General features: G+C 40.2%; 1 protein-coding gene and 1 long non-coding RNA gene across 2 annotated transcripts; both read right to left on the minus strand.

The window, feature by feature from the left end:
* Positions 1–8,092: 8,092 nt before the first annotated feature.
* adra2c (adrenoceptor alpha 2C) lies at positions 8,093–12,974 on the minus strand. Its single transcript, XM_042388674.1, has one exon. The coding sequence runs from the start codon at positions 12,822–12,824 to the stop codon at positions 11,475–11,477; it is 1,350 nt and encodes a 449-aa protein (XP_042244608.1). The 5' UTR covers positions 12,825–12,974; the 3' UTR covers positions 8,093–11,474.
* On the minus strand, positions 8,093–13,226 carry LOC121881088. The gene is made up of 2 exons (XR_006091698.1): positions 12,974–13,226; positions 8,093–9,938 (listed from the first exon to the last, which is right to left on the minus strand). It is a non-coding gene; the product is annotated as an uncharacterized LOC121881088 (long non-coding RNA).
* Between the last annotated feature and the right edge of the window lie 11,919 nt (positions 13,227–25,145).

Genomic DNA, 25,145 nt, shown 5'->3' on the forward strand with positions numbered 1-25,145 from the left:
ACAATGTCAACAACAACTGAAAATGTATAAGCTTCGTAAAAGTAGAATTTATGGCAGAGCTGTTGTATTGGTTTGCATTAGAATGCACAGGTGAAGTGGCCAGTGAGTAAATATATATATATAATCTTGCATGCAGTCAATAAAACAGATCATCCATCGTGAGATTGTATAGGAAATCAATTGTGGCTGTGTCAACTCCATGAAAATGGTTACTCCATGTCTTCATTGTTAATGAGACCTGACCTTTGACCTCTCACACCCCAGTAATGGACAACTTCCTCAGAGAGTGAGAAGAAGGTGAAAGCCCATTTATCCATTTGAGGAGGAGAAGAAAATGTCTTTATGTTGTATATTGTTATATGTATTTACTTTTGAAGACTGCAGAGGCAAGTTATGGCAAACAGGTAAATTGTGGTTAAATACACCATAGTTATTAAGAATTACACTAAAGAAGGAGTAATTAAAAATATTAAAATTATTACAGCTGTTAAAATAAAATCCTCAAGTCTGTCTGGTTCTTGTCCCCATCCTCAGCCAGGCATCGTCTATGCTTAGTTGTAGTGTGTGCATGGAGGCACACACATACACACACACAGATAAGGGAGAGCAAGTGTGTCTTTGTGTGTGAAGGAGTTTGTTTGTTAGCCTGCAAGTTTTTGTGTGCAAGCAAGCATGTGTGTGCTTGCAGATGTGCAGCCAAGTGAGCGTAAGTGTGTGTGCCACATGTGTCTGTGAGTCTGTGTGCAGCCACTTCAAGATTGTTCCTCAAGAGACTACCTATATGCAGCTGTTTACCCAAGAGCCAAATTAATTAGGGAGATTAACAGGCTAATAAGTGCAGATTGCTTCACTTAATGACTCACTGCTATACCGCAAACACTCCCATGCCCATGAAGCAGAGAGGGATTAAATTGCAAAGCATTGCTAATGAAAAGAGATAAATAGGTTGTGGATATTTATTGCACTCTATATGACTGTTTTGCTGTGTTCCTATGCATGCGTTAAACTCAGCCTGTGTCAGCTGGAGTTCATCTCTAAGATAGGCACAAAGTAACACAGCTGTAAAGTGATGGATTTAAAGAAAGCATCCTCTCATGGTGTTCATACCCAAAATTATATGTCACTGATAGGTGTGTATTATGTGTCATTTGTACCATTTCACAGTAAGTAGGGATAACATTCTGTTATGGTATTCAGCATTTCATATGACTGAACACAGCACTTGGCACTGAAAGATAACATGGAACTGGAGATGTTTTAGGTTTGTAATATAAAATGGAAAAGCATCTCCTCTCAGGAATTAGAGCTCCCATGTGAAATAGGATTTACAGACAATGTTTCCACTGTATAAAGAAATCAAAGGTATAAATAACAAGAGATAACCACAGATTGGTCTTTGCGTCCAGCGCTTCACCTACTGAGGATTTTATGGATGTGCACGTGACTGTCTTTCCTGATACCTTCATACATGGCTAGCAAATGTTATTAGGAAAATCATGATGTAGAAAATCGTGCACACATTGTGGTTTTCTTTCCCGTGTAAGCTCCCGGGTGGAATAATGTGACATTTCGGACTGATATCGTAATTGCTCTGTCCCATCTCTTAACTTTGTCACACCTGCCTTCTCTGACTCCCACCCCCTCAGTGGACTTTGCTCTGCCTGCTTCATTTAAAAGAAAAGGGCAACTGGAATGAGGTGATTGTTATTCATTCTACTTTCTGCATAATATTCATGATTCACTTCATTATCGCATTTTTCATGCAGTCTGTTTTGCATGTGTAATGCAGGGTTTTATATGTATAACTGTGCATGCTAGCAGAATAGCGTTATGCCAATCAGTTGAGCACTGTACAGTATGTCATTTACTGTAAGTTAGGCTGGTTTAGGTTAGGTGGGCTTACATTATGTTTGGTAAAAAGTAACATGCAGCTGTTAATCTTTCATAAGTGCTTATCCTGTTTAGTTTCATTGGAAGCATTCCAATTTTGCACTGGACAAGAAGAAGCGTGTAACATTTCACTAATAACTTCTTCAGACACCACAGTATTCCCTTGTGTTGCACTTTATAGAAATTAATATTGTCAGTCAGGTAATGAAGCAAATGTTTAACTTTGTATAAACCTATTTTTTGTCTGACCACACGAGAGGCATCAACACTAATCTCTTTTGGTGAAATCCATTATGCCCTTACTGTAGTATGGCTATTGGAAAATGGCTAGAGGTGGGGAGAAGCATATGTCTGCAAAACATTTCTTAGGATGTAATTACCTATTTGCAAATGCACAAAAACTTTATGTACTATGTTCTATTATTCTATTGTTTAAAGCACTGCAAGCGTCTATGTTCTCTCCAGGATGTACCCTACCTGTTTCCCAATGTATTCTGGGAAAGGCAGCAGCTCTGAACTGGATAAACACTAATTGTTATCAAATGAAATCAAACGGCAATATGGATAAATACAAGGATTTTATGTTTTTAGACCTTTAGACATGCCTCCCTCTTGCTTGTCTGAGATCCGTTGAGCTGAAAATCCAAACTGTCCTGATTTCAGTGGATTGTGGATCTCAGACACCAGTAATTTCAGCCACCATGCCTCTTGGTAGTTTTTTTCATGATTTTTCTCATATGATTGGCCCCACCTGTATAATTCAGACTTCATTCGACATTTTAGACATCCACTGAGAGATGAACAAATCAAGCCTGTGTGTCCTATGACTGGCTTCTTTACTGCAAGTTACATCGTGTGCTGCCAAATTTTGCAGCAATCTGTTTATTCATTTGCCTTGTGGCAAAAAAGGTAAAAGGCTGCTGATGTTTCTCTAGTACAAATGGTGTTGAAGCTTTTACAGTTTCTCATGGAACATAGCAGATGGTGGAAACATTTCCAACACATCTATCCTCCTCAGCAAAGCAAGGGAGGTGAGCCAGCGAGGTAGAAATGTTCCATTTGTGACATCAAACAACAGGTTTAATTTGAAGAAATGCTTTGCTGTAATGACATTTTAATACACATTGGTATAATTTGGAGGCTAATGATCCGGGTGCTATAGTCTTATTTGTTCATGGTAATTATACCAATGTTTCACGATTAATTTGCAAATTACATATTCTTAAAAAAGCTACAAAATTGATTGAGTAAACATGGACTCCATGAGTGTGTGTGTGAGTGTGTCTAATCCGCTGTGTAGAGCTGAGCCACCTGACAGCCAATGAGAAAAGATTACGGTACAAAAGCACATTCCGCTGATGATCTTCGCCCTCAAAATCACATCAAGTCAAATCCTGGTCTAGATATTGTCTGCGTAAAATAAAAGGTGAATTAAGAGAGGATTCTGCATTCATCTTTCATTCATCTTATTTTGATTTGTCAGACAGGCGTTTTTTTCCTCTAAAAGACATCGCCCCCACCAAACTGGAATCATTCCTAATGGAGACCCTTCTCTCTGTTTGCTTTGTTTGAGGAAATCTAAGTCATTTTTCATTTTCAGCATCATTTTTTTACAGACAGAGAGGAATGGTGTCAGAGGGGGATGAGATGGATGGAGCAGAATAGAAAGCAAGAGCGGGGAGTGAACTCCTGACCCCGAGGGTATATGTCTGCTCGATGGAGGCAGCTAAACCAGACGCCAGAGCATAGGAAAGACATTTCTAAATGCAATACTCAGATGAAATATAGATCCACGATCAGCTCATGATAAAGTTAATGTCTTTGTGCAAAGATAAATACGGTACCAAAGAGAATTTTGTCCTTGTGGGAGATACTGTATCTGCACCAGAATACATGGATTCTCAATCCACATGTGTTTTAGACTCTGAAACAGACAAGCAAGATGAAACAAGAATGCAGCATTTTGAGCTCTAAATAAATGACGTGGCCCTCTATCAGCACCACAGTTCCATTTTGAGTAGTAAGGCTTTTCTCTACACTTACTTTTACTTTGTTTTAGCACAAGTTTAGCACAGAGAAAAAGTTTTGGCTAAATCCATTTACCTCTGGGCATAAAGGTGTAAAAACATCTTGAGAGTTTTTACATGTTTATTCAATAAAATATAATGTCTAAGTTTTCCTTGACTTGTGTGCTTAAAACATGTTGGTTTAAAGGCTTGAAGGCTGGTTGCAGGTTGTGAGCGCAGAGCTGCTAGTGAATGCTAAAACAATAGGGGGGGAAGACAATCAGAGTTGACCATCTGGCAGCGCTGTTAGAAAGTCGAAGGTGCTATTCCCCAGTGAAAAATCCATCCATCGATGACTCCTCTCTTAAAATACAATCCACTGAGATGACTTCTATTTTACCTTGAATTAAAGCATTTCACTGAATCAACAAGCACCGATTCAGCCAAAGAAAATCTTAATAAGAGCGGCTTTATGAGAAGCATGCCTGATAAAAAGCAATCGTCCGTGAGCTAAAACTAGAGACTGGAGGTGTAGTTATCCCAGCCTGTGTGTGTGTGTGTGTGTATGTGTGTACTCTACTCCTGCTCTATCATGCAAGTGGAGCAGAAGCTGCTTCACACAATAGATGGCTGCTGTCAGACTGAGATAGACTGATAGGGGAAGAGAGAGGGTGAAAAGACGGAGGTTGAGATAGTGAGAGGAGTGTGAGACTGATGGCAGGTGGTGTACAAGAGATGGAGTCCTCTGCTTTTCCATCCTCACTGGAAGGAGAGAAGACGTATGGAGAACCCTGAAGAAATAAAAAGGATGCAGTGATTGATTAAAGAATAGATTTTCCCTGCAACTGAGCCCTCTCTGCTCCATGTCTACCTTTTGAGTTATCCTCTCACCGCTGAAACATAATCCTTTCTGGACTTTCTGTTTTATTAATCAAATACTCTTGTATTCACATCCAGTTTCTCATTTGTATTTGCCTGGCAGTGGCCACACCTCTAGTGCTGCAACATGGCAGCAACACTGATAGAAAGCATGACAAATGATATGGTGTTAGTCACACAATCTTTGCTTAGGTATGAACACGACATTCAGTGAATTATACAACCCTTTATCCTTCCCTGACAGAACTCTGTTGCTAAACAATAGCGAAAGAGAGGTGGTTTAATTCACTGTCACATCTGTGTTACAAGTCTCACATGCTAATGGCCTTAAGCCCTTTTTAACTGTGTGTGCACATTCACGTGTGAATGTGTTTCTGCATTTTTATCTTAAAGAAGCAGCTTGAGTTTTTGTAGTCAGATCTTAAAGGAATAGTTCAACATTTTGGGAGATATGCTTATTCTCTTTCTTGCCTGGAGATGAGAAGATCAATACCACCCTCATGTCTGTGGGTTAAATACAGAGCTGGCGCCAGTAGGCGGTTAGCTTGTTTGTTTATTGTTGTTTATTTGTTAGGATCCCCTTTAGCTGCTCCCTAAAGCACGGCTAGTCTTCCAGGGGTCGACATTTAAAAACATATGTTAAACAATACAGTCAACACAAATGGCAAACAAAGACATATATTAGAGACTAACATTAATATGTATGAGTTACACTGTTGACTCTTTTCAACAGAGTTACCAGCAAAATCTACAAATCCACATATGCATAGCTCCTACAAATATGATGTTCTTGCACCCACCAGAAACTTCAAAGCTCACAATTAACACGTTGTAAAATGTGTGGTTTTATGAGGAGTTTTGTGTTGTAGGAACAATAGTTGGAGCTACATCTGCTTAGCAGTACTGTTCAGTGTCTCCACTGGTTGCTTGGCAACCTCACAGTGAGGACCAGACTCCAGGAAGTCATTGCACCTGCTGTTTTTTGCCAAGAAATAGCACAAAACTCTTCATAAAATCACACATTCTTGTTTTAACGTGTTACATGTTTGAGTATGCATAAAACAAATGAGATACAATGTGTTAATTAGTGCGCTTTAGAGGTGCTGGTAGGTGAGTTTTTGCTAGCTGTTTCTAAGCTGTTTCTAAGCTAACCGCCTCTGATATCTAGCTCTACTTAGCAAGTTAAGCAGCATCAATCTTTTTGACTAAGTTTGAAGATTGATAAGACACAAACTTCTCAAAAAGTCAAACTATTCCTTTAAACCTGCCTTAACTGTTGTTGGTTTTATTTGGGGGGTGGGGGTTGTTTTTGGCCACTTGGGGGCAGCAGCTGTACACACACAACCCTGACATATTATCACCTTTTGAGCTGATATGCTGAACTTGTAATTGAACAGTTTCTTATTTCCACACCCAGTTGACACAGAGCAACATAATCATTCATTTGGAGCCATGTTTCTGACCACTTAATGGATGTAAGTCTAATATGCACTTTCCTTTAAGCTCTGTTTTGGTCTTCATTAACTACTGAGGGAAATATGTGGCTCTTTAGCTGCTCAATGCTCCTCTATGCTAGATAGTAGGAAGACTGAGGGCAACGGGTCGGGTGATAGTTCTCTGTTGTTTTGTCACTTCGAGCGACCCCTTTAACATACAAGTAATCATGTGACCCAGATAAAATTTCTACTTTCTGGAGTTACATATTAGTCATTACTTACTGTATGCATTGTATGTGTGTGTGGTGCCTACATATGCCTCCTTTGCAAAAAAAAGTGTTTCTCTTTTCGCTTTAAAGATTTTGATAGATAAACACTGAGGCAGACAAAAATATCTACAAAAAAGAAATGAGGGGAAAGGTAGAGGAGATCAAGACAAGATTTGAGTATGGTGACGTGCAGTGTTAAAGAGAGAGAAACTGGTGAAATTCAGACTATATAAGATGTATTATCAAACTCAGAGGGAAACAGACAGGAACAGATACATTCAGAGAAAGTCAGAGTGACATTTTCAGTCAGTTTTCCATGAATTCAGAGGACTTGAATCTATAGGCTACGGGTCACACATTCCCAAAAATTGAAAGTCCTGCAAATCTCCTGAAATTAAAACAAATAACTGTCTGTTCAAGTGTCAGCTGATTCCTTCCACATTCAAATTCCCCAAACTTTTGCATCACATCTCTGTAAATTTAGCTTCTAAGTATATACCGCAACATAATGTACAAACCTGAAATACTTTACAGTATGGTCTGGCTTGATTTGCCACCTCCCGCCCACTAAGCACTCATGCAGATCTGCTGAAACTAGTTATGACATGTGTGAGGGAGGCAGAGAAGATGGGGGATTTGGAAGGTCAGGCTGAGTTGAAGTTAGCATGATCGCCTACAAGAGTGGAAGGCAACGTTGTCGAGGACTTAAAAGATTTATGGATCGATGCTGCTGAAGCTCGGTTCATGAATATACTGTCCCTTTTATCATTTTATGTTAAAGGCCTGGTCCTGTCTGATGTGAGCAGCAAAATCAAATTCAAAGTGCTCACAAAAGTGTGAAGATGTACTAATCAGGTGAGCAAGGGGATGCGTTTGGCTTGCAGATAAAAAGATGCTCTTAAATAAACAAGGAAAATTAGGAACGCATCCAGTTATATACAGTATGTGTTCATGATGAGGAAAAACATGTCTATAGTTCTCCTTTTTTTAACCTCTTAAGCTCAGGAACATCTTCAAAGAGCAGAGTTAAAAGGGGACAGTCCCGAGTGCATCTCCATCTGTGCATTTTTCAGGATCGTTTGATGGGTTCTGCTTCAGATCTGCAGCACAAGAGAAAACTATCAGCAGCGTGAGGATGTGACCTGCTGACACAGCAAGCCATAAAGATTTTGGCGAGGGAGGGGCAGTGTTGACAGAATCCATTCTGCTTGGTCATGGAGGCGACTCTAGTCAGCTTTCAGGGGATAAATAAATAAGCATGAGGCAGGCACCGAGAGAAAGGGCGTGCTATATACCTTGTCTGGGTCAGCAGAAATTGCTCAGGCTTCCTGGTAAACTCTCACCCAAGTCTGACCTCTGATTGGATTGGAGAGTCTCTGGTGGGTAGTGTTTTCCAGCACACATAAAATGCACATTTCTGCATCACTTATACCTGAGGCAGCTGACCCCACCATATGTATCAGCAAGACTTATTACTTATACCTGGCACAAGTAACGCTCCAGTGTAGTATTCTACACTGAACACAGAGAGATTTTCTGTATTGTATCAGATGTGCAATAACTTTTATTGATGCTTGTTAGAAGGACACAGGAGGAGAACTTGCAAAATAAATAAAAATGAAACCATGAGGTTAGATTTAATTTGATGCAACCACACAGTTTGTTCATGACAGGCTTTATGAAAGCACTCCTGGGTACTCCACTGCATACAAATATAGTATGGTCAGCAAACAAAACAGTAACATCTCTGGAGGATACAATAAATGATGTACTAGCAGGGAAGAAAAGATACTGTCTACACCTACAAACTGCTACAGGGTTTCAGACAGTGGGAGAACCAGAACTGTCTTTGAACAGGAGAAAAATGTTTCTGCCACACCATTTGAACAGTGAACATCTTTGATAAACTAAATCAGAGTCTGGGCAGACAATACAAGGTTCCTGATAAGTTGTTTCCTGAAACAATTCTTCAGTAATGTGGTGAAAGACATTTGCAGGGAGAGCGGAAATCACATTAGAAATCTTAGATGCTTCAGAAGTCTTTGTTTTGATCCTGATTCTAACTTTGGTGAAAGTTGTGCGTAAACTGTAATTACCAATGACTTCAAAATGTCTCTTTTAGTCTAGAAGGGGCACTCAGCAATCTTAGCTGAATATTTCCTATTTCGATCCTCGTTATAAATATTTCTCATTTGTATAATTTTTTTGTGGGTACAGTCTAATCTTAGCTCTTGCAAATATGATTTATTAGAAAGTGTTGACTTTCGTTCTGTTTACAATAAGTTAATTGAAAATGCAACATTTTGGTCATAGTCCGTCCTTTGTCAGGCATCTGGTTCACAATATTAAACAGTCTTTATACTAGAACCTCTGGCTGCAATCACCACTAACAAACGCAAGATAATTACATCACCTCAGCCAAAAAAGAATTCCCTAAAATGAGATAATTACAATGAGACAAGAAAAGTAGAAATAGCAGATACTGGATCACAATATACAGTAAGTGATTTTCATCAAGAAGAGACGTTCAAGTGGTAGACAGGGGGAGGAAGAACTAAACAACAGTCCAAGTCTCTTTTTTTCTATTGTATTCTACAGATCGTAAAATCCATAGAGATTGATGCCTGACGAAGGTCTGTGACCAAATCTTTGGAGTTTTAATACAATTTATTTTATTTCTTTTGCGTGATTTCAGTTTCCCATGCATCTGTCTACCAAGTGTGCATTAGACAACTCTTAAAGCGAGACTATGAAAGTTTTGAAAGAAGAAATAGCACATTCATTCTTTTACAAATTACAATTAAAATGAATGCTGCTACAGGCTTACTTGGTCTGGTATGACCAGTAGCTTATGGTGGCTAATGTTAGCAAACTTCAGGTAAGTATTGCTGCATAATGGATGTTACGGAGTCAGTTTACTGACTTCATGACTGTTATCCACTGTTAAAGTAGGTTCTAGTATTTAGGATTATCCCATAATTTTCACTTGTGGCCACTGTTTGGCAAAAGTTACATAGTCTCACTTTAAATTGAAGTCTGATTCATTAATAATCACTAAAATCATAACCTAATATGTATTTTCTGTGCTGAAAATATTTTCTGTTAAACAAAGTGAGATACAGTTTGATACAGTTTCCATTTTCAGTACATTCTTTGGCTGGATTATTCTTCACCGTAACTCTCGAGTCTGAACAACAGCCTTCCAAGGAGTCTACCCTCAAAATAATAGCACTTTAAAAAAAGATCATTACTCATATGTTCTGAGTCACACCAGTGACAGCATCAGTGACACATAATAAACTACAGTGGCACAGCAGTACAAAAATATATAAACATTAACAGTAATGAAGAATGCAGTCATGCACTCTTGCAGTCTTCAAAGGACAGCTGAAGTGATCTCTTTATTTGATCTTTTTCGAATGTGCTCAAAGCAGAGAAGTAAATGCTTGTTCTTTTTTCTGAAACATTAGAAAAGGACAGAGGTTGATGTGACATGAAAATCTTTCAGCGTTGTTCATTATACAAACAATACATTTTTTATCATATTAATTCATACATGTGTGATTATGAGGCACCACACAATAATACTGTACTGTCTTCACTTATTTACAAGAGAAAAAAAAAGCATTAGTCCTTCCGGCTATAAATGCTTGTAATGTAAAGATGAAAATATTGACAATAAGTCATTTTTATGTCTTTGTGTATGTTATAATAATGTGTATGTACGTTCTTATATGTGGTGCAAGCAGCAGACATGGAAACAGAGACAGGGTGTTTGGTTTTTACTATGGCTAAGTGCGTTTTGTGGCTGTAAGGTGGAGAGGAAAGACGTGCGACAGAAAATAGGATGGAGGAGAATAGAAAGACACTTGACCAGAGAGAATCAGGCCATTTACTGAAAGCAGGCATACACACACACACACACACACACGCACACACATACAGGCTATCAGTGACTGGCAGTTGGGATAATATGCAGTAAACTCTCCAGCTCACTTCATCACAACACAGTTCCACATGTTATACACTTTGTTTCCTCTTTCTCTTTCACACAAACGCACTCACACATACACACACATACACACACACACACACAGTGAAAGCCTCAGTGAGTACTTCTGTGTTCCATCTATTTTCTCAAAGGATAGAGGAAGGTGCAAACACATGCCTCGGAGAAGAAAATGCCCACTGTACTGTACATGCCATCGTATCCAGGCCAAGTCCAAGCTACACGTACGAGTTCACAAAAAACACACGACCTGATGAAAAGTTTCCACTGCATTTCCATGATGAGACACTTTTTTTCCTCACACAGTACACTGAAGCAGTATTATGACTTTGTAGTTTTTGAGTTTTTCATTTTTTAGTGAAACGTTTTGCTACTGAAACAGTAAGCAAGGAGCCCCTTCATCCCATTGGTCCTTATGTTGAGAGTGTGACGTAATAGAAAGGTAAAGAAAAGAGTAAGAGAAAGAGAGAAGATAGATACGACTATCCAACATCACAAAAAACGGTTGTGTGGAGATTGTCAAGGCCTTCGCAGTATACTCAGTGAATGAGGTCACATTTTAAATCAAGTGTCTCTGTAAACCCTTCAACTCCTGTGCAGTTTGTCCAAGTGCAGCTACTGTGGTGTGCATGCATCACAGAAACTGTTATGAATCACTTTATTGTATTTAAATGAAGGGAGCATAAGTCAGAGTGGGGGGTGGGGGGGGTGAAGCCCTCATCAGAGTCCAAAAGCAGCCTGCTGTTCAATGAAAACCTCCTCTGTGAATATTATCAGAGCGCTTACGCTTGTATTTTAAACCCCTATCCTACACCTTAGTTCAATCCTTTGATCCGTTAAGCGTCCCCTTCATTTTTAGTGCAATCCCTGAAAGAAAAGGTGTTAAAGCACCTCAGGCCAGCGCTTTATCCTACTGCTCAGAACAGTTTAAATATGTGCCTGCTGGTTAAAATGTCTATTATAGCTGCATCCGTGCAGGACACTTTCAGAAAGAGCGTTTCCATGACTTACAGAGGATCTTCTGGAAGGCTCTGCGGAAGTCCTGGTTAAAGATGGTGTAGATGACCGGGTTCAATGAGCTGTTACAGTAGCCAATCCAGAAAAAGAACTTGAACAGTGTCTCTGGGACCTTGCACGGCTCCCGGCAGATTCCGTACAGGCTGTAGGAGAAGAAAAATGGGAACCAGCACACGACAAATACACCCATGACCACTGCGAGTACAAACGTGAAGCGTTTCTCTCGAGCGGCAGAGACCTTCTTTCGATTAACGGTGCTCCGGCGTTTGCGGCGAGACGAGAACAGCTCCATGGATTTGGAACTGGAACGTGACTTCCTGCTGGAGTATTTAGAAGTGGAGCTGCTTTTCCGGCTGGACTTCCTGTCTTTCCTGTCATCATGGTGGTGTTTGTTGGTAGTGGTCTTTTTAGGTTTCTCATCTGATGAGCTGCTATCGTCGAAGTCGTCATCGTGGTCTGTCGTTGGATGTTTCGGCTCATTTGGTAAGGAGGACCCAACGGCATGCTCTTTGCAGTGCCCATTCTCACGTTCCTGATCTTTCATGCTTCCACCCCTGCTGGACTTTAACGAGCCACCTTTTCCTGGTTCAGCTTGATCCATCCCATTCTCCAGCGGCGAGTCCACATCTCTCTTCTTCTCGGACATTGTCCTGGTCCTGGTCTTTGCTACTTGGTAGATCCGAATATAGACCAGAATCATAATGACACAGGGGGCAAAGAACGATCCAATACTGGAGTAGAGGATATACCAGGTCTCATCATTCAGAATACACTGGGGGTTGGTCTCACTGCTGCTCCTGTCCATTGATATCAGTGGTGGGAAGGAGATGACGGCTGAGATCAACCAGACCACCACAATCATCCCTTTAACTCTTTTGGGTGTTCTCTTTAAGTTATACTCGACCGCCTGTGTCACTGACCAGTACCTGTCCAAGCTTATAGCGCACAGGTGAACAATAGAAGAGGTGCAGAATAAAACGTCCAGAGCCAGGTAGATGTCACACCAGATTTTACCAAAAAACCAGTAGCCCATAAGTTCATTTGCCAGAGAAAAGGGCATGACCAGGGTAGCCACCAGTATGTCCGCACTGGCCAGAGAGACGAGAAAAAGATTCTGGGGTGGTTTCAGAGCTCTGCTGGTTAAAACGGCAATAACAACCAAGACGTTCCCGACTATTGTAAACAAAATCAGAAAGCTGACAAGTCCAGCCAGACCCCAGATAGCGAGCTGGCTGTACTGGCTCTGAGAGGTGGAATTAAAGGAGATATTTTCTGCCTCCATCCCGTCCTCCAAGCCGGAGATATTTAAGAAATCCATTTTGAGTTTAGTTTTTTCTTTTTAGTCAAGATGTGACTTTTAAAAAATGAAAATGTGCGTAAATAATCTGTAGAAATACCCCATTAGGACTTCAGTGCCTATTTCACAATAAAAATCTACATCAAATGGCATTTTTCTCCTCGTCTCACCTGCGATCTTCCATATCCTGCATGCAAGTCTCTCCTTTAGAAAAAAAGAGAGCGAGAGATATGGGGGAGAGAGATAGAGAGGCCCCAATATGCAAAATCTTTTAAGTCCTTATTTTAAAAACGTGCAGGCTGCTCAGCAGCAGCATCTCCATGCTTAGAGAGCGGACTCCCTCCTCATCGCGTCCTCTCCCATCCCGACTGCGCCCGCATCTCTCCACCTCCGCCTCCCCGCTGTGTCCTGAGAGAGGTTTGTAACAACCACGTGTCTTTTTTTTTTTTCTTTTTTCTTTTTTTTTTGTACATTAGAAGAAAAAAAAACTAGCAGGGACCCGCTCCGCCCCGGAGAAGCGATTATTGGAGGAGAGGATGGAGATGAAAATAAGCCATCAAAACATATATTCATCAGTAGTGATTTATTTTAGAATAGTTAATAAGATCACGGTCGCAAACTGGACAATATATCTCTTGAAGGTCTGTTTCGGTATTAAAAGCGTAGCCTACTCCCGCCCATTTGGATAGATAAAGTCAGCAGGAGCTGTTTGGTGGAGGTCACATTGCTGTCAAAACGCACAGACTGACAGCAGCGGAGTCCCGCTCCAAGGAGAACACGCGCTGCTCTGTCATTCGGTGTGCACGCTGGAGGTCAGTATTGTAACAGGCAGACCCGGAGGGACAAACAAGCGAACATACACACCATAAACATGAGCAACACAAGCTATATGCGATATTATATCTATACAGCCGTCAGGTTTATAGATATTCCAGTATGTATTGATTAACCTGTGGCCCTGTGGGAGGAATATAGGAATGCATGCGTGACCTTACAGTGGAAACTTTTATAATTTTCCTGCCTTTATTAGTTTGTGTGTTTGTGTTGTGGAAAATGTGTTGATAAGATCAGAGGATTACAGGGTGCAGTTGACACGTTCTGATGAAACTGAGAAGCATTCAGCTTCTGGGAATATTAAAGGCTCTAAATCATCTCTATGGAAAGCCCCATGAATGCATGTTGACACAGAATAGAACAGGCCATGCGTGAAATATGATTAATGAGTATACATCTTAAAAGTCATGGTGCATCCCCTGGGTGGGCTTTATCACAGGCAATAACAGGCTGATTCTACCAATGACTTTCAGGTTATCTTGTCTGTCTGGAGTTATTTATTCATGTGTTTTCATTTCCCACGAGGACACATGCACACTTGCCACACACACATTATAGCATCCTCTAACTGTCTCTTTCTCCATCTGTCTTTCTTTCAACCCTTACCCTCCGCTATCTATCTGCCTTTGTCTCCCTATCTCTTTATATAACACACATACTTTTCGAAAGAAGAGTGCAGAAGACTCCACACTGCAAAGCAAAGTTGTTCAAATTAAATCTAAGCTCACAAAGTCAATCCTAAAAAGTTTGGGTTTGCTTTTTTGCTCTCTGTTCCTGTTAACCCCTCTCTGCTCTGGGAGCTGCTGCCTCCTGGAGAAAGCCTGTCTCCCTTTTGGCGTGTAGCCTGGTATTAAGTTCGTGGACCAGTGCGTTTATTGACCATGTCTCCCAGCTTAGTACCTGTCATTAATCACAGAGCGCTCAGCCATACTGAATTAGAGAGCAGCCGTAGCCGCAAGAAATGCTCAAGTCCAAATTGATCCTCATCAAGGCTACGAGGTGGAATGAGGAGGGCTCAGGGGGTCGTGGTCCATCTGCCTGGGAAACAGTCAGAAAGCAGAAAGTCTCCAGCTCCCTGCACCCTCCTATAATCACCCACACCCATCCCCAAAAACACCCTGCTCGTTCTCATGCTGCCTGTTTAAATTGAACTAAAGACAGAGTGATGCTGTAGGTCAGTGTGGATGCACTCTAAGCTGATTTTGAACAGACAGACAAGCCTTATTATGGTCATTAAGTCATGTCCTGGGGCCACAGCTCTGTCCATATAATTGGGACAACAGTGAGCGATCTCGGCTATTACCAAGCCCTTTTCTTGTTTCCAACATTTTGCTCTTCTCTTAGGGAGTAAGTTGGCTTTGCTTGCCAGCCAGAAGCCAGCTTTTGGGTGTCCAGGAGATTGTGTTGATTACTTTTATCTCTGTAAATCAAGGCTTTGTACTCTTTTGCTCTTTTCAAACTTGTGACATACTAAATTGTCATCCTTTTTGTACTGTTTCCTCCTTTGTTATTCTGGTCCAATCACTGCAGTTGTGCAAATTGAACCCTTTGTTTTCTCCTTGTGACAGAGCGGTTGCTGGTTTACAGTCCTCTGCACTTTTATTTAAGCATGACACTGCAGCATTTGTGCAACTGAAAATGGAAGAGATGCCCAGAGCTTTCTATTAAAGGGGGAAGAGAGAAGCAATATGAGCCTAATATGATTCACCTAATAGAGCTTCAAAAACTTATAACACCCGATGTGTTCTCACGAGGTAACAGGACCGGCCTTTTGTGGCCCTGCACAGTGACCACAATCAACTCCTCATAATAGCTAGAAGACATAATGCCACAGTTTATAAACTCACATCATCCACCTTTTACTGATTGCGCACAAATGTACAACATGAACACAGAATACATTAAGTCAGCCATGTGCTAACAAAGACTATTCCCCAGAGAAATCAAGGCTGTTACCAGTAACAAGAGCCATTTCTAATTTTCCCACCCTCCCTAATGTGCGGTAGTTTCCATAGGCCCCCCATAAGGTGCGGTGTGGTGCCAGCTGTTGACAGTGACAAATGGCTGTGCTACCTGGGCAGGCAACTATAGAGCTTAGAACAAATAGTTCAGCGACGCAACATCCAACCCAGGGGAGTTTCTCTCTTACTAGCATCACTTCACAGAACAGGGCCTGCTTCTTATCTAGTACCTTGCCTTTCTGTGACAGATTACCCTTTAGGAGGAAGAGTAACATAAGATCAATGGAATTGTTGATTATTTGGACTGCTTTGAAATGCAGGGATTTCCATTTTTTTATAACTTTAAACCTGAATCTATCACAATGAGAAATAAAAGTGGTGTCGTTGTATCTTAGCTCACCATATCGACTTTGAAAATAATCTTCTATCTGTCCAATTTACCCCAACCGTTTGATCACTCTCACATGCTTCTTCATTTGTAGTTGTGTGTGTAGGATTATCAGAATTACTGAAGGACAGAGTAGTTTTTAAAAAAGCCAGAGGGAGCTATATTTAAAGTCAGAGCTTTATCTTACGCAGTTGTCTTTCTCAATCTTACACTTCTTCTAGAGATTTGCCAGAACATCCATAGTGACCTTGGTGTAGCTGTCACTGTGAAGCAGGCCGCTGGGTGTCAAGGAGGATGCATTTTAAACATAAGAGGTAAGCGATTTCATGGCTTTTGTGGTAAAACTTTGGAAAGGGCTGTATTTAAATTGTGCTAATTGGTCTCTACAATATGTAAACTTACAAATTACCCTTAATAAATCTGTGCAATGATGCACACGTGACTTGGATGACGGCTGAATTGTTTACGGTACCAATCATGTGAAAATGTGTAAGATTTGTCCTGTGGTTGTTTTGTTATATTCCAGCTGAGAAAATCTGCTTTTGAGCATTAATTTCTGATGAGTTTTGTACAAGTGCATACTCTTTTAATGAAGAAAATGTAATCAATGGTCCAATAGTGATTAGGCTATTATGTAACACAATAATTACTATTATTAATATTATACATCATGAATGGAATCAATTTGTAATATCACATAGGATCCAACCAAAATGTTTTTTTACTTTTTTAAGAAGATAGTTTTTTATGTCCATCTTTCAGACACTAAGAAAAAATCCAATACAAGATTAAAAGACTAAACACAGACAATGACAGACAGCGTGAATGGGCAGTATTGCCATGCATCACTGGAATTTTGTTCTACATTAAATCCACATCTTTTGTTGTTGCTTTATCAGTAGAAGTCAACACAAAGCTGTTTTTGCTTTGTCAGACTCCAAATGAATCTGAGTAAGGCTGTTAGAAATTAAAGGGATTTGAGAATCACTTAATTGATAGTCTGGCTTGTTATTTTGACAATGCGGTAGTGGTAATCATACAGTTAATGGTGAATAAAAAGTGAAACAGATGTAGGCCGAGGCTGAATAAAGTATAAAGCTGCTTCCCTCTAAGGACATTTTGGCATTATAGAATTTGGGCAAATCTTCATCTGAAGGAGCTACAGAAGTTTATCTTCACAGATTGGGTATGAAAAGTGGGTAGATGTGTTATAATTTAATTGATGGCATGAAAGCATTTGTTGCGGATCTGTTGTTCATAGAGTATGCTACTGCCTGAAGAGTAGCCCATGTTCAGTGGAAAAATACTGTTACAAGCTGCTTTCAGCTCCTCGGGTGATCAGTGATAGCAACATTTGTTCATAAAGTCAGCACTTTGATTTGAAAAGGACACAGTGTCAGGGGCATTAGCCTGCCCTTGTGCATCCCTGCAGATCAGCAAGTACACTACTCTGTTGTGAACAGCATGTACGCTGATATGAAGGTAAATGGCTTTTCTTCCTGTTTTGCAATGAAATGAGAAATGTATACATTGATAGAGATAGTTCTATATTCTATCTCTTTACTATAGCTATCCACTTAACTAATTTAATGAATAATTAAATAAGGCAAAATCAAGAAAAAAGATCGTTGGTTACTACAAGAAACCAATGAAACTTGACTCCCTGTGTACTGTATTATCGGGATGGTAGGAATGTGTCTTGTTTAGATGGAAAAATTATATTAAAGGGGACCTATTATGTTTTTCCTTATTTTCAGTCATTATATATATATATATATATATATATATTTATATATATATTTATATATATATATATATAATGTTACAGTGTCCTATGTTCATGTTAAAAGTGACCAACATGTCAAATAATGAGGTAAACATATGTAGAAGTAATCCCTGTGAGCAAAAAGCACCAGCTTCAGACTGCTCTGAACACTCGGTTTCCAACAGTTTTTTCTTCTTTCAACCCAAGCCGACATTAGCTTTAGCGGAACTTTTGTCTCCCCCTTCTGGCAGTGAGAGTAATTACACAAACACTGTCGACACGTACTTACATCATAGGCTCCACTGTAGCCTACTCTGTCACTACTGCTGCAGTTGTAAAACAGTGGATACATTTTTTGAGCATCAGACAAACGATTCGTTTCACTATCAGAATTTTATCCATTTGGTCCAATAACATTTGGAAATTCTACGAGAGTTGCAGAATTAAATTTTATCCCCCTTCAAGTTAGCAGAGAGCTAACCAGACGTTTGCTGACTCAGCTGGTGGAAGTCTCATTCATGCATTCATGCATTCATCCGGCCAGTGCGGGAATCTCAAACCCAACACTAGATTAAAAACTCTGGTTTACTGTGAAACACAGAGAGATTTATCTGGCGGTGATAGGCTTAATCAGCATTTTGTGAACTTGTTTGGCAAGGGCTTGAATGTAACAGACATTCATTTATATTTAAAAGTTCCACACTGCAGGTTTAAAGGCCATCAGACTAAGTTAGAGAGAAATCTTCTGCAGTTATATATTCTGTAGCCCAGTGGCAATGTCAAACATTTTGTCATTTTGCTTTTAAATGTGACCTTTCATGAACAGGTCATTCTAACGTTAAAGTTCACCTTCAGCTCATTCTTTTATGAGTGTTACTGGGCAGAAGAATAAGACTCCATGACTTCAGACTAATACAACAATCCTAGTCAAGGTCCTCTCCAGTATGGCGTATGACATCTGTGTTATTCGTTTCCAAAGAAGGATCTGGGACACCAACTTTAATTAACAAATGTAGCTATAAACACAAATCAAATAGCTTTTCCAAAAATTATGCTACAGACAGGCCACTATGAAGGCATTTCAGCCTCATAAAACTTTTGGATATTTGCTGTAGCACAATAGACTGTTACAGGGCAGAGACACAACTCTTCACATTATGCAGCTGTCCCAAGAAAGATTGACTGTCCAATTATAAGTGCCCCTTTGCTTGAGATGAGTGGCTGTGCAGCGTCTGGCCTGGCAAAGTCATTACTGTCCATCTGAGTGACAGTTGGGACAAACTGACAAATCTTGGAGCATGTAGAGCATTAGGCGCAGCAGGAATGTGTTGAAATGTGACACCCCAGACATAGATGGACACCAGTCAACTAGGTGTTGCATCATGATCTGCACACCAGATTGACTTGCGGTTTGTGAAAAATAACCATCTGTGAAGTATCACTTGCAGAGAGGTCACAGATTGGCTGAGAGAGGATGGACGAATTGAGTCAAGTGTGAGGCCAGCGACAGGAGAGATGGATGAATTAGCTATGACAAGTTATGATTAGTTCTGGTTTGCCAATGGAATCAATACCGAAGAGTTAAATGCATCATATACACCTAATAGTAGACTGAAATTAATCTGGAGATGTTGGATTCATGGTGCATTATCCTGTGAGTCAATGCTCCTCCACTGTAGGCCATCTAGAAGAAAAACTGCCCAATGTAGGCATATAAATGAATCCAAGTCAAGACATTCAGCTCTAAATCACCTTCTCTGCAGCCCTTCATAACTAGTGCGGTGCTCTGCAGTGCCAAAGTGCCAAGCTGAAAAAAGTGAACCACCCCAATGGGAGCGCTTTTAGATCCAATCAGACACGGAACCACACTGTAATGCACCATCTGCAGGTAAACCCATCTAAGCCTTTTGCATTACAGTACCTCTTCCACCTATACCATGGTCGACAGATCATTTCAGAGCCTTTGTAACCACAAGTGCTATGGGTTCCCCCAAGATGTCTGATTCTCCAGCATAATCCCACTACTGATGCCTCTGCTGCTGGAGAGCTCAGCTTAGAAAGCTGAACCCTGTAAAAGCCCAGTGAGGGAAGGACAAAGTTTGGCAGACAGAGTTTGTTAGGACAAAGTTTGGTGAAGAAAAGAGAAGGGAAGAGAGAAGCAGAAAGGAATACTGGAAAAAGCAAACAGGAGCAGAGAGGAAGAAACACTAAAGAAAGACTAAAGGCAGGTGTAGAGCAAGATGAGAATGAGATGCAGGAGGGGAGATATTAAAAAAAGGCTGGGTCGTCTAGCCAGCAGGGTTGAAAGGTATTTGTCACGCTTTGGGAATTGAGTGGCAAATCATATTCCACTACCCATTTTACTCTTAATCATGTTCTCATGTTCTCACAGGATACCATTGTATCCAGGAGGTTGGTTGGGGGGTTCCTACCCACCATTTTTTCCCTTTCTTTGTTCTTTTGATTTGGTCAAACACACATGCCTGTATGTGCACATGTACTGCCTGTAAGCATGTGTGGGTGAACTGCTACTTGGGGACCCATGTTATTCCCTGCACTAAAACAAGCATTTAATTTGGGATAAGCTGAGACCAGATGGTCAAAAGTTACCTAATGGAGCGTCTGTGATATATGGTAACAGACAGTGGACCTGTATCATAAGTGGTTCGATTGGGCAGTCATAAGGATGTTCATAAATAAGATTTTGTTTATTCTAGACTTTGTGTAACATTAGTCAGTGTTATAAACTAACTTTAGTAGTAGAGCAGTGAGGAATATCTTTATGATCTTAGTGAAGAAAATGTTTTTTATTGATTGATATTGATCAGTAAGACAATAGATTGCCTGCGCCGCATGTTTCAAACAAAGTGCTTGCCCAAACATCAGTCACTGTTTGAAGTCCCCTCCCCGCAAATATTTCTTACATCGGAATTAAGGGGTTATGTTGGACTATTTTGTAACTTTCCCAAACCGACAATCAGACGAGTACGCCCACTTACTGCAGCAGTTGGCTAGGTGTGTAGAGACAGAAAGTAGACAGGGTTTAAACACTCTCATCTCTCTTCATTCTGCACGCAACTACTTTCATCACTTTTGTGTATACAGTGGAGTTCAACACCATGAATGCGTCCAAGAAGAGAATGTCCGAAAGTGTCCATCACTATCCTCATTTGAATGATTATCTGATCTCATTGCTCTCTGTGACGGCAGGCTTTAAACTCCTGTCAAGTGTGGTTATTTCTAACAGCTACATATAAACACTTTTTCCTTAAGACATGTTGACCCTTGGATTACACTTCATAGGAACTAGTTCATGAAGCATAATCCTTCCTTTAGGTTACATTCAGACCAAAAATAGCGCTATTTCTAAAAAGACAAGGTTCTGGATTGGTGTAGGCATGTTGCTACAGGCATGGGTGCTGGACTCGTACAGACTTTGCACTGAAACTTGCAGTTCTTGATTTCACTGTTTGCACAGATTTCAGTTAAAATGGATAAAAGGCAGAGCATATATTTAAAGAGGATATAGCATGCACATTTACAGGTCTACATTTTTATTCAGAGGCTCTACTAGAATATCCTCAGATATCCATCCAGAGATCAATCAGAATTGTGACATCACATCCCTTTTTCAGGGCTGAGTGCAGGGAAATTTCTTCAAACTGAATGCAAATCTGACTGTACCTTAATATTTCTTAATCAGATGTAGTGAACCAGGACAGAGTGTTCTCGTATATCTCTTTCCTCATTGGAGCAAAAAGTTGTGGCTTGCAGTGAATGATTAGGTAAGGGAGTAAGTAAGGGAGAGTGAATGAAGTCATCATCCTGATTGAACTTTTTCGCTGAGCTCCAGCAGTCTTTCACTGTAATGTAGTAAATATGTAAGCCTGATGAAACCTGGGAAAATTATTCTGACATATTGTCACACTGTCTCTCATATCTTACAAGCTGTGCATTGCATGATGAAACCATTTTGTCCTGCCCTGTCTGTCTCTTTCCTGGTCTGCATCTGTATCATCTCTCACTCTCTTTCTGCAATATCTTTCAAGATATGAAAGTTGGGGATCAGTGGTGTTTTGGTGTGTGTGTGTTTGTGTTTTGCTGGATATGCATATTTACGCACTGTTCTCAACTAACCTTGCCTTTATCCCAGTCTCACAGGAAACATGCTTTATTCAATAGAAAATCAAAGCAGGTGAATCTCCTTTAAGTTTAGAAAATACTCCCTATCTGCAGACTGCTTCTGAGCCCTTTTAAGTCTGTGCTGCGGACAGGCGGTGACAGTGCCAGCTGATTTGAATACAGACTTTGCCTTTGTGGTGTCAGTGTGGTTTTTCAGCTGGAGTGGTGACATCTCAGCCTCTCTGCACGATCATGCCTACTGCCCTCCACTGTGAATAATGGATGGTATATGTGTGCACATATACATGTGCGTGCGTGCATGCATGTGTAAAAAATTGCATTGTGCAGTTAAATGATACCACAGAGTGAGAGAGACAAGTGTTAAACAGCATCTGTCAAAGCAAATTCCTGTTGGTTTCATCTTTTGGGGGCCTTTCTTCTTCTATCACCCTCAACAGTATGTTTTCACATGTTAGGACTTTTTATGTGTGTGAGAGTGTGTATGTGTGTACATGTCTGTGCTTAAAATTGGTTTGACTGGATTCAGTTATGCTGAGTTCAGTGTGATGGGAGGAGAACTGAGAAGTTTAGACAAACTAGATTGTACTGTTTGGATTCAACTGGACTGATTTTAATGAGACATGACTGTCATTAGAATTGAATGGTTCAAAGGGGAAACTCAGTTTTTTTCATAGTCTTGGCCATTATTCCCAGTGCTTATGAGCAAGCATATATGGTACTACATACTTAAACATTTTTATGTTTTAATTTGAAAGGTAGTAGAATGGCACACTATGTCATGAGACGCTCCTCTTACCTTTCACCTCTTTTTTCCCCTCTCTGCAATGTTTTTTCATTTATGTCCCAAACAGAAGATCTAATATATTCCTCTCTGCTCTAACTTCTAATCGTGATTTACTATCATGTTCAGTCATTTGAACAATGTACCAGCTAATATTTGTACCTGTGAGTAGTGACAACTAGAAGATCTAATGTATTCCTCTCTGCTCTGACTTCTAATCGTGATTTGTTATCATGTTCAGTCATTTGAACAATGTACCAGCTAATGTTTGTACCTGTGAGTAGTGACTAACTGGAGATTTTAGCATTTTGACTGGCAGTGATTTCTGTGTGAGCATAAGAGCAAATCTGTCACTTACAATTTCAGTCTTGGTGAAAAGCAGAAAATGCTTTCTTAGTTGATTCAATAACCAACTAAACCCTTGCAGAGATGCAGGATGAAAATGTTGCACTCCTGTTGATATTTTTTGATGTTTTACTCACTATAAATCCAATATTTACGGATAAGAAGTCTCAAAATATCCTAAAGGAAAACTGGAGAGAATGCTAAAGGAGGTTCTGCAGTCTCTGTCAGAGGGGATATCTTTGAGCTCTAATGGCCATGCCCTGGAGTTATAGTCCCTAGATGCACCAGATATTGTAATTTGAACCATTTTTAGCTCAATTAGAGAAAAAAAAACTTCTCTTAACCTTCTTCTGAAGTGGACATTCACCCTAGGCTATAACTTGGGCTTAACCCGGCAGTCCTGATCACACAATGGTCCTTCGCTTCTGGGACTACATCACCATGGTAACAACTAAAAGCTTACAGAAAGAAAATACCCATCTGTCATAGCAATGGAATCACTCTGTGGAGCTTTTTAGCCCATAGCTCATTGTTTTGGTTTCACAGTCTCACCGATCCCCAAAAGCAGCCAAGTCTGTCAAAAAAGCTCTAATAAACCAAAGCTCTGCTCCTGCCAGCACCAAACAGTGGACAGACTAAATTAGTTACTATCTGGTGAAGGAAAGGCTAATGTTTAGTAGCTAGATTTTTTTTTTTATTGTTGGTGAAGACAGAAATGAAAAATGTGAATAGTAGGCTTATATTCATCATCATGTGTCTCTGTCTCCTAGTTGCCAAAAACTGTTTAAAGCATCTTTAAAGGATAATAAAGGTTTAAAAGTTTGGTTCAATAGTTTAATAATAGTAGAAATACACAATGTGAAGTTAATGTCTAAAACATTCAAAACGGCCGATTTGGACAACAGCTATGTGTGATGTACCCTCTAGTTCTGGTCCCATTTTGTTATTTTTGGTGCATTTTTTTACCCACTTTTTAGTGTATGGTGGTACACAACAAGCTCTCATTTTGCTCACAATTTGCCAAGATTACATCTTTGATCCCTTCTATAAGCACTGAAAAGGGGGGCATGCCAAAGCAGTATCCAAGGTCCAGAAGCCGCACATGAGATTACACACCAAAATTTTGTCTTTATGAAATGATTCCGATTTTTTTGCCCTGAAACACGAGGATAAAGAAAGGTAAACAGTCCTTTACTAAATCTTTACAAAATAACCAGGCATTAACTGCTCAGGGTTGTGTTTTGACTATTGTATTTGGTAACTGTTTTACTCCTTCACTTGTGATTCTTGAGTGCAATACTCTGGATCTATTCACATTACATGTAAATAGATCTGTGGATGGACAGAGCCAGTTGAAAGTCAAATTTATGAGACCAGCTTGCCATAATCAGCACAGTTTGGCTTTTGAGCTAACAGTAATGCAAATACCCTAACCCTATATTAAACCCTCTTCCTGAACTTTACCAGAGAGTAAAAACTCTTGTAACCCTAAGTTGTTCTCTCCACACACACAGAAACACGGACACACACTCACTTCCTACCACAAACTCCCTCACAGAGTTGAACAGCAGTCGCCGCCTGCCGCTTCCGATGCTGGAGATGAGCACGGCGTGGCTAATTCAATTACAGTTGCACATAATGAAATGAAGATTATACAAAACACACACGCACATGCACACTCATACTCAATCACAGGCGCTCACCCTTCCGCTCGCACATACACAGAGGGCGTGTTCATTTTTATTCCTCACACATTTATCCTTATTCCAGCAAGCAAGAGCAAACTCACACACACAATGTCTCCTGAGACTTCTGCCACCCAAGTACACACAAATCCTCTGCAAAAACAACCACACACACAAACACTTGGTTGCAGCTCAAGCAAACAGGAAGCCATTTATGCCCAATTACTGGCATTCATAAATTATTTTAAAAAGACGATAGCAGACTCCTGAAAACACTGTCAACACTAATTGACAGTGGGTTTTAATTGCTAAATATAAATCGTAAATATAAATGGGTTATAAATGATGAATTATAATTCAGTTTAACACAGGAATTACAAGCTTCACACACAGAGAGAAGAAACACTGGCTCTCTCTTTCTACTTCTTTAAGCACATGCA

Source organism: Thunnus maccoyii, chromosome 2, assembly GCF_910596095.1.
Source record: "Thunnus maccoyii chromosome 2, fThuMac1.1, whole genome shotgun sequence".
In the NCBI taxonomy this organism is placed as follows: Eukaryota; Metazoa; Chordata; class Actinopteri; order Scombriformes; family Scombridae; genus Thunnus; species Thunnus maccoyii.

Excerpts from the sequence above, each read along its gene's own strand:
- adra2c (XM_042388674.1), bottom strand. The coding sequence starts at position 12,824 with ATGGATTTCTTAAATATCTCCGGCTTGGAGGACGGGATGGAGGCAGAA.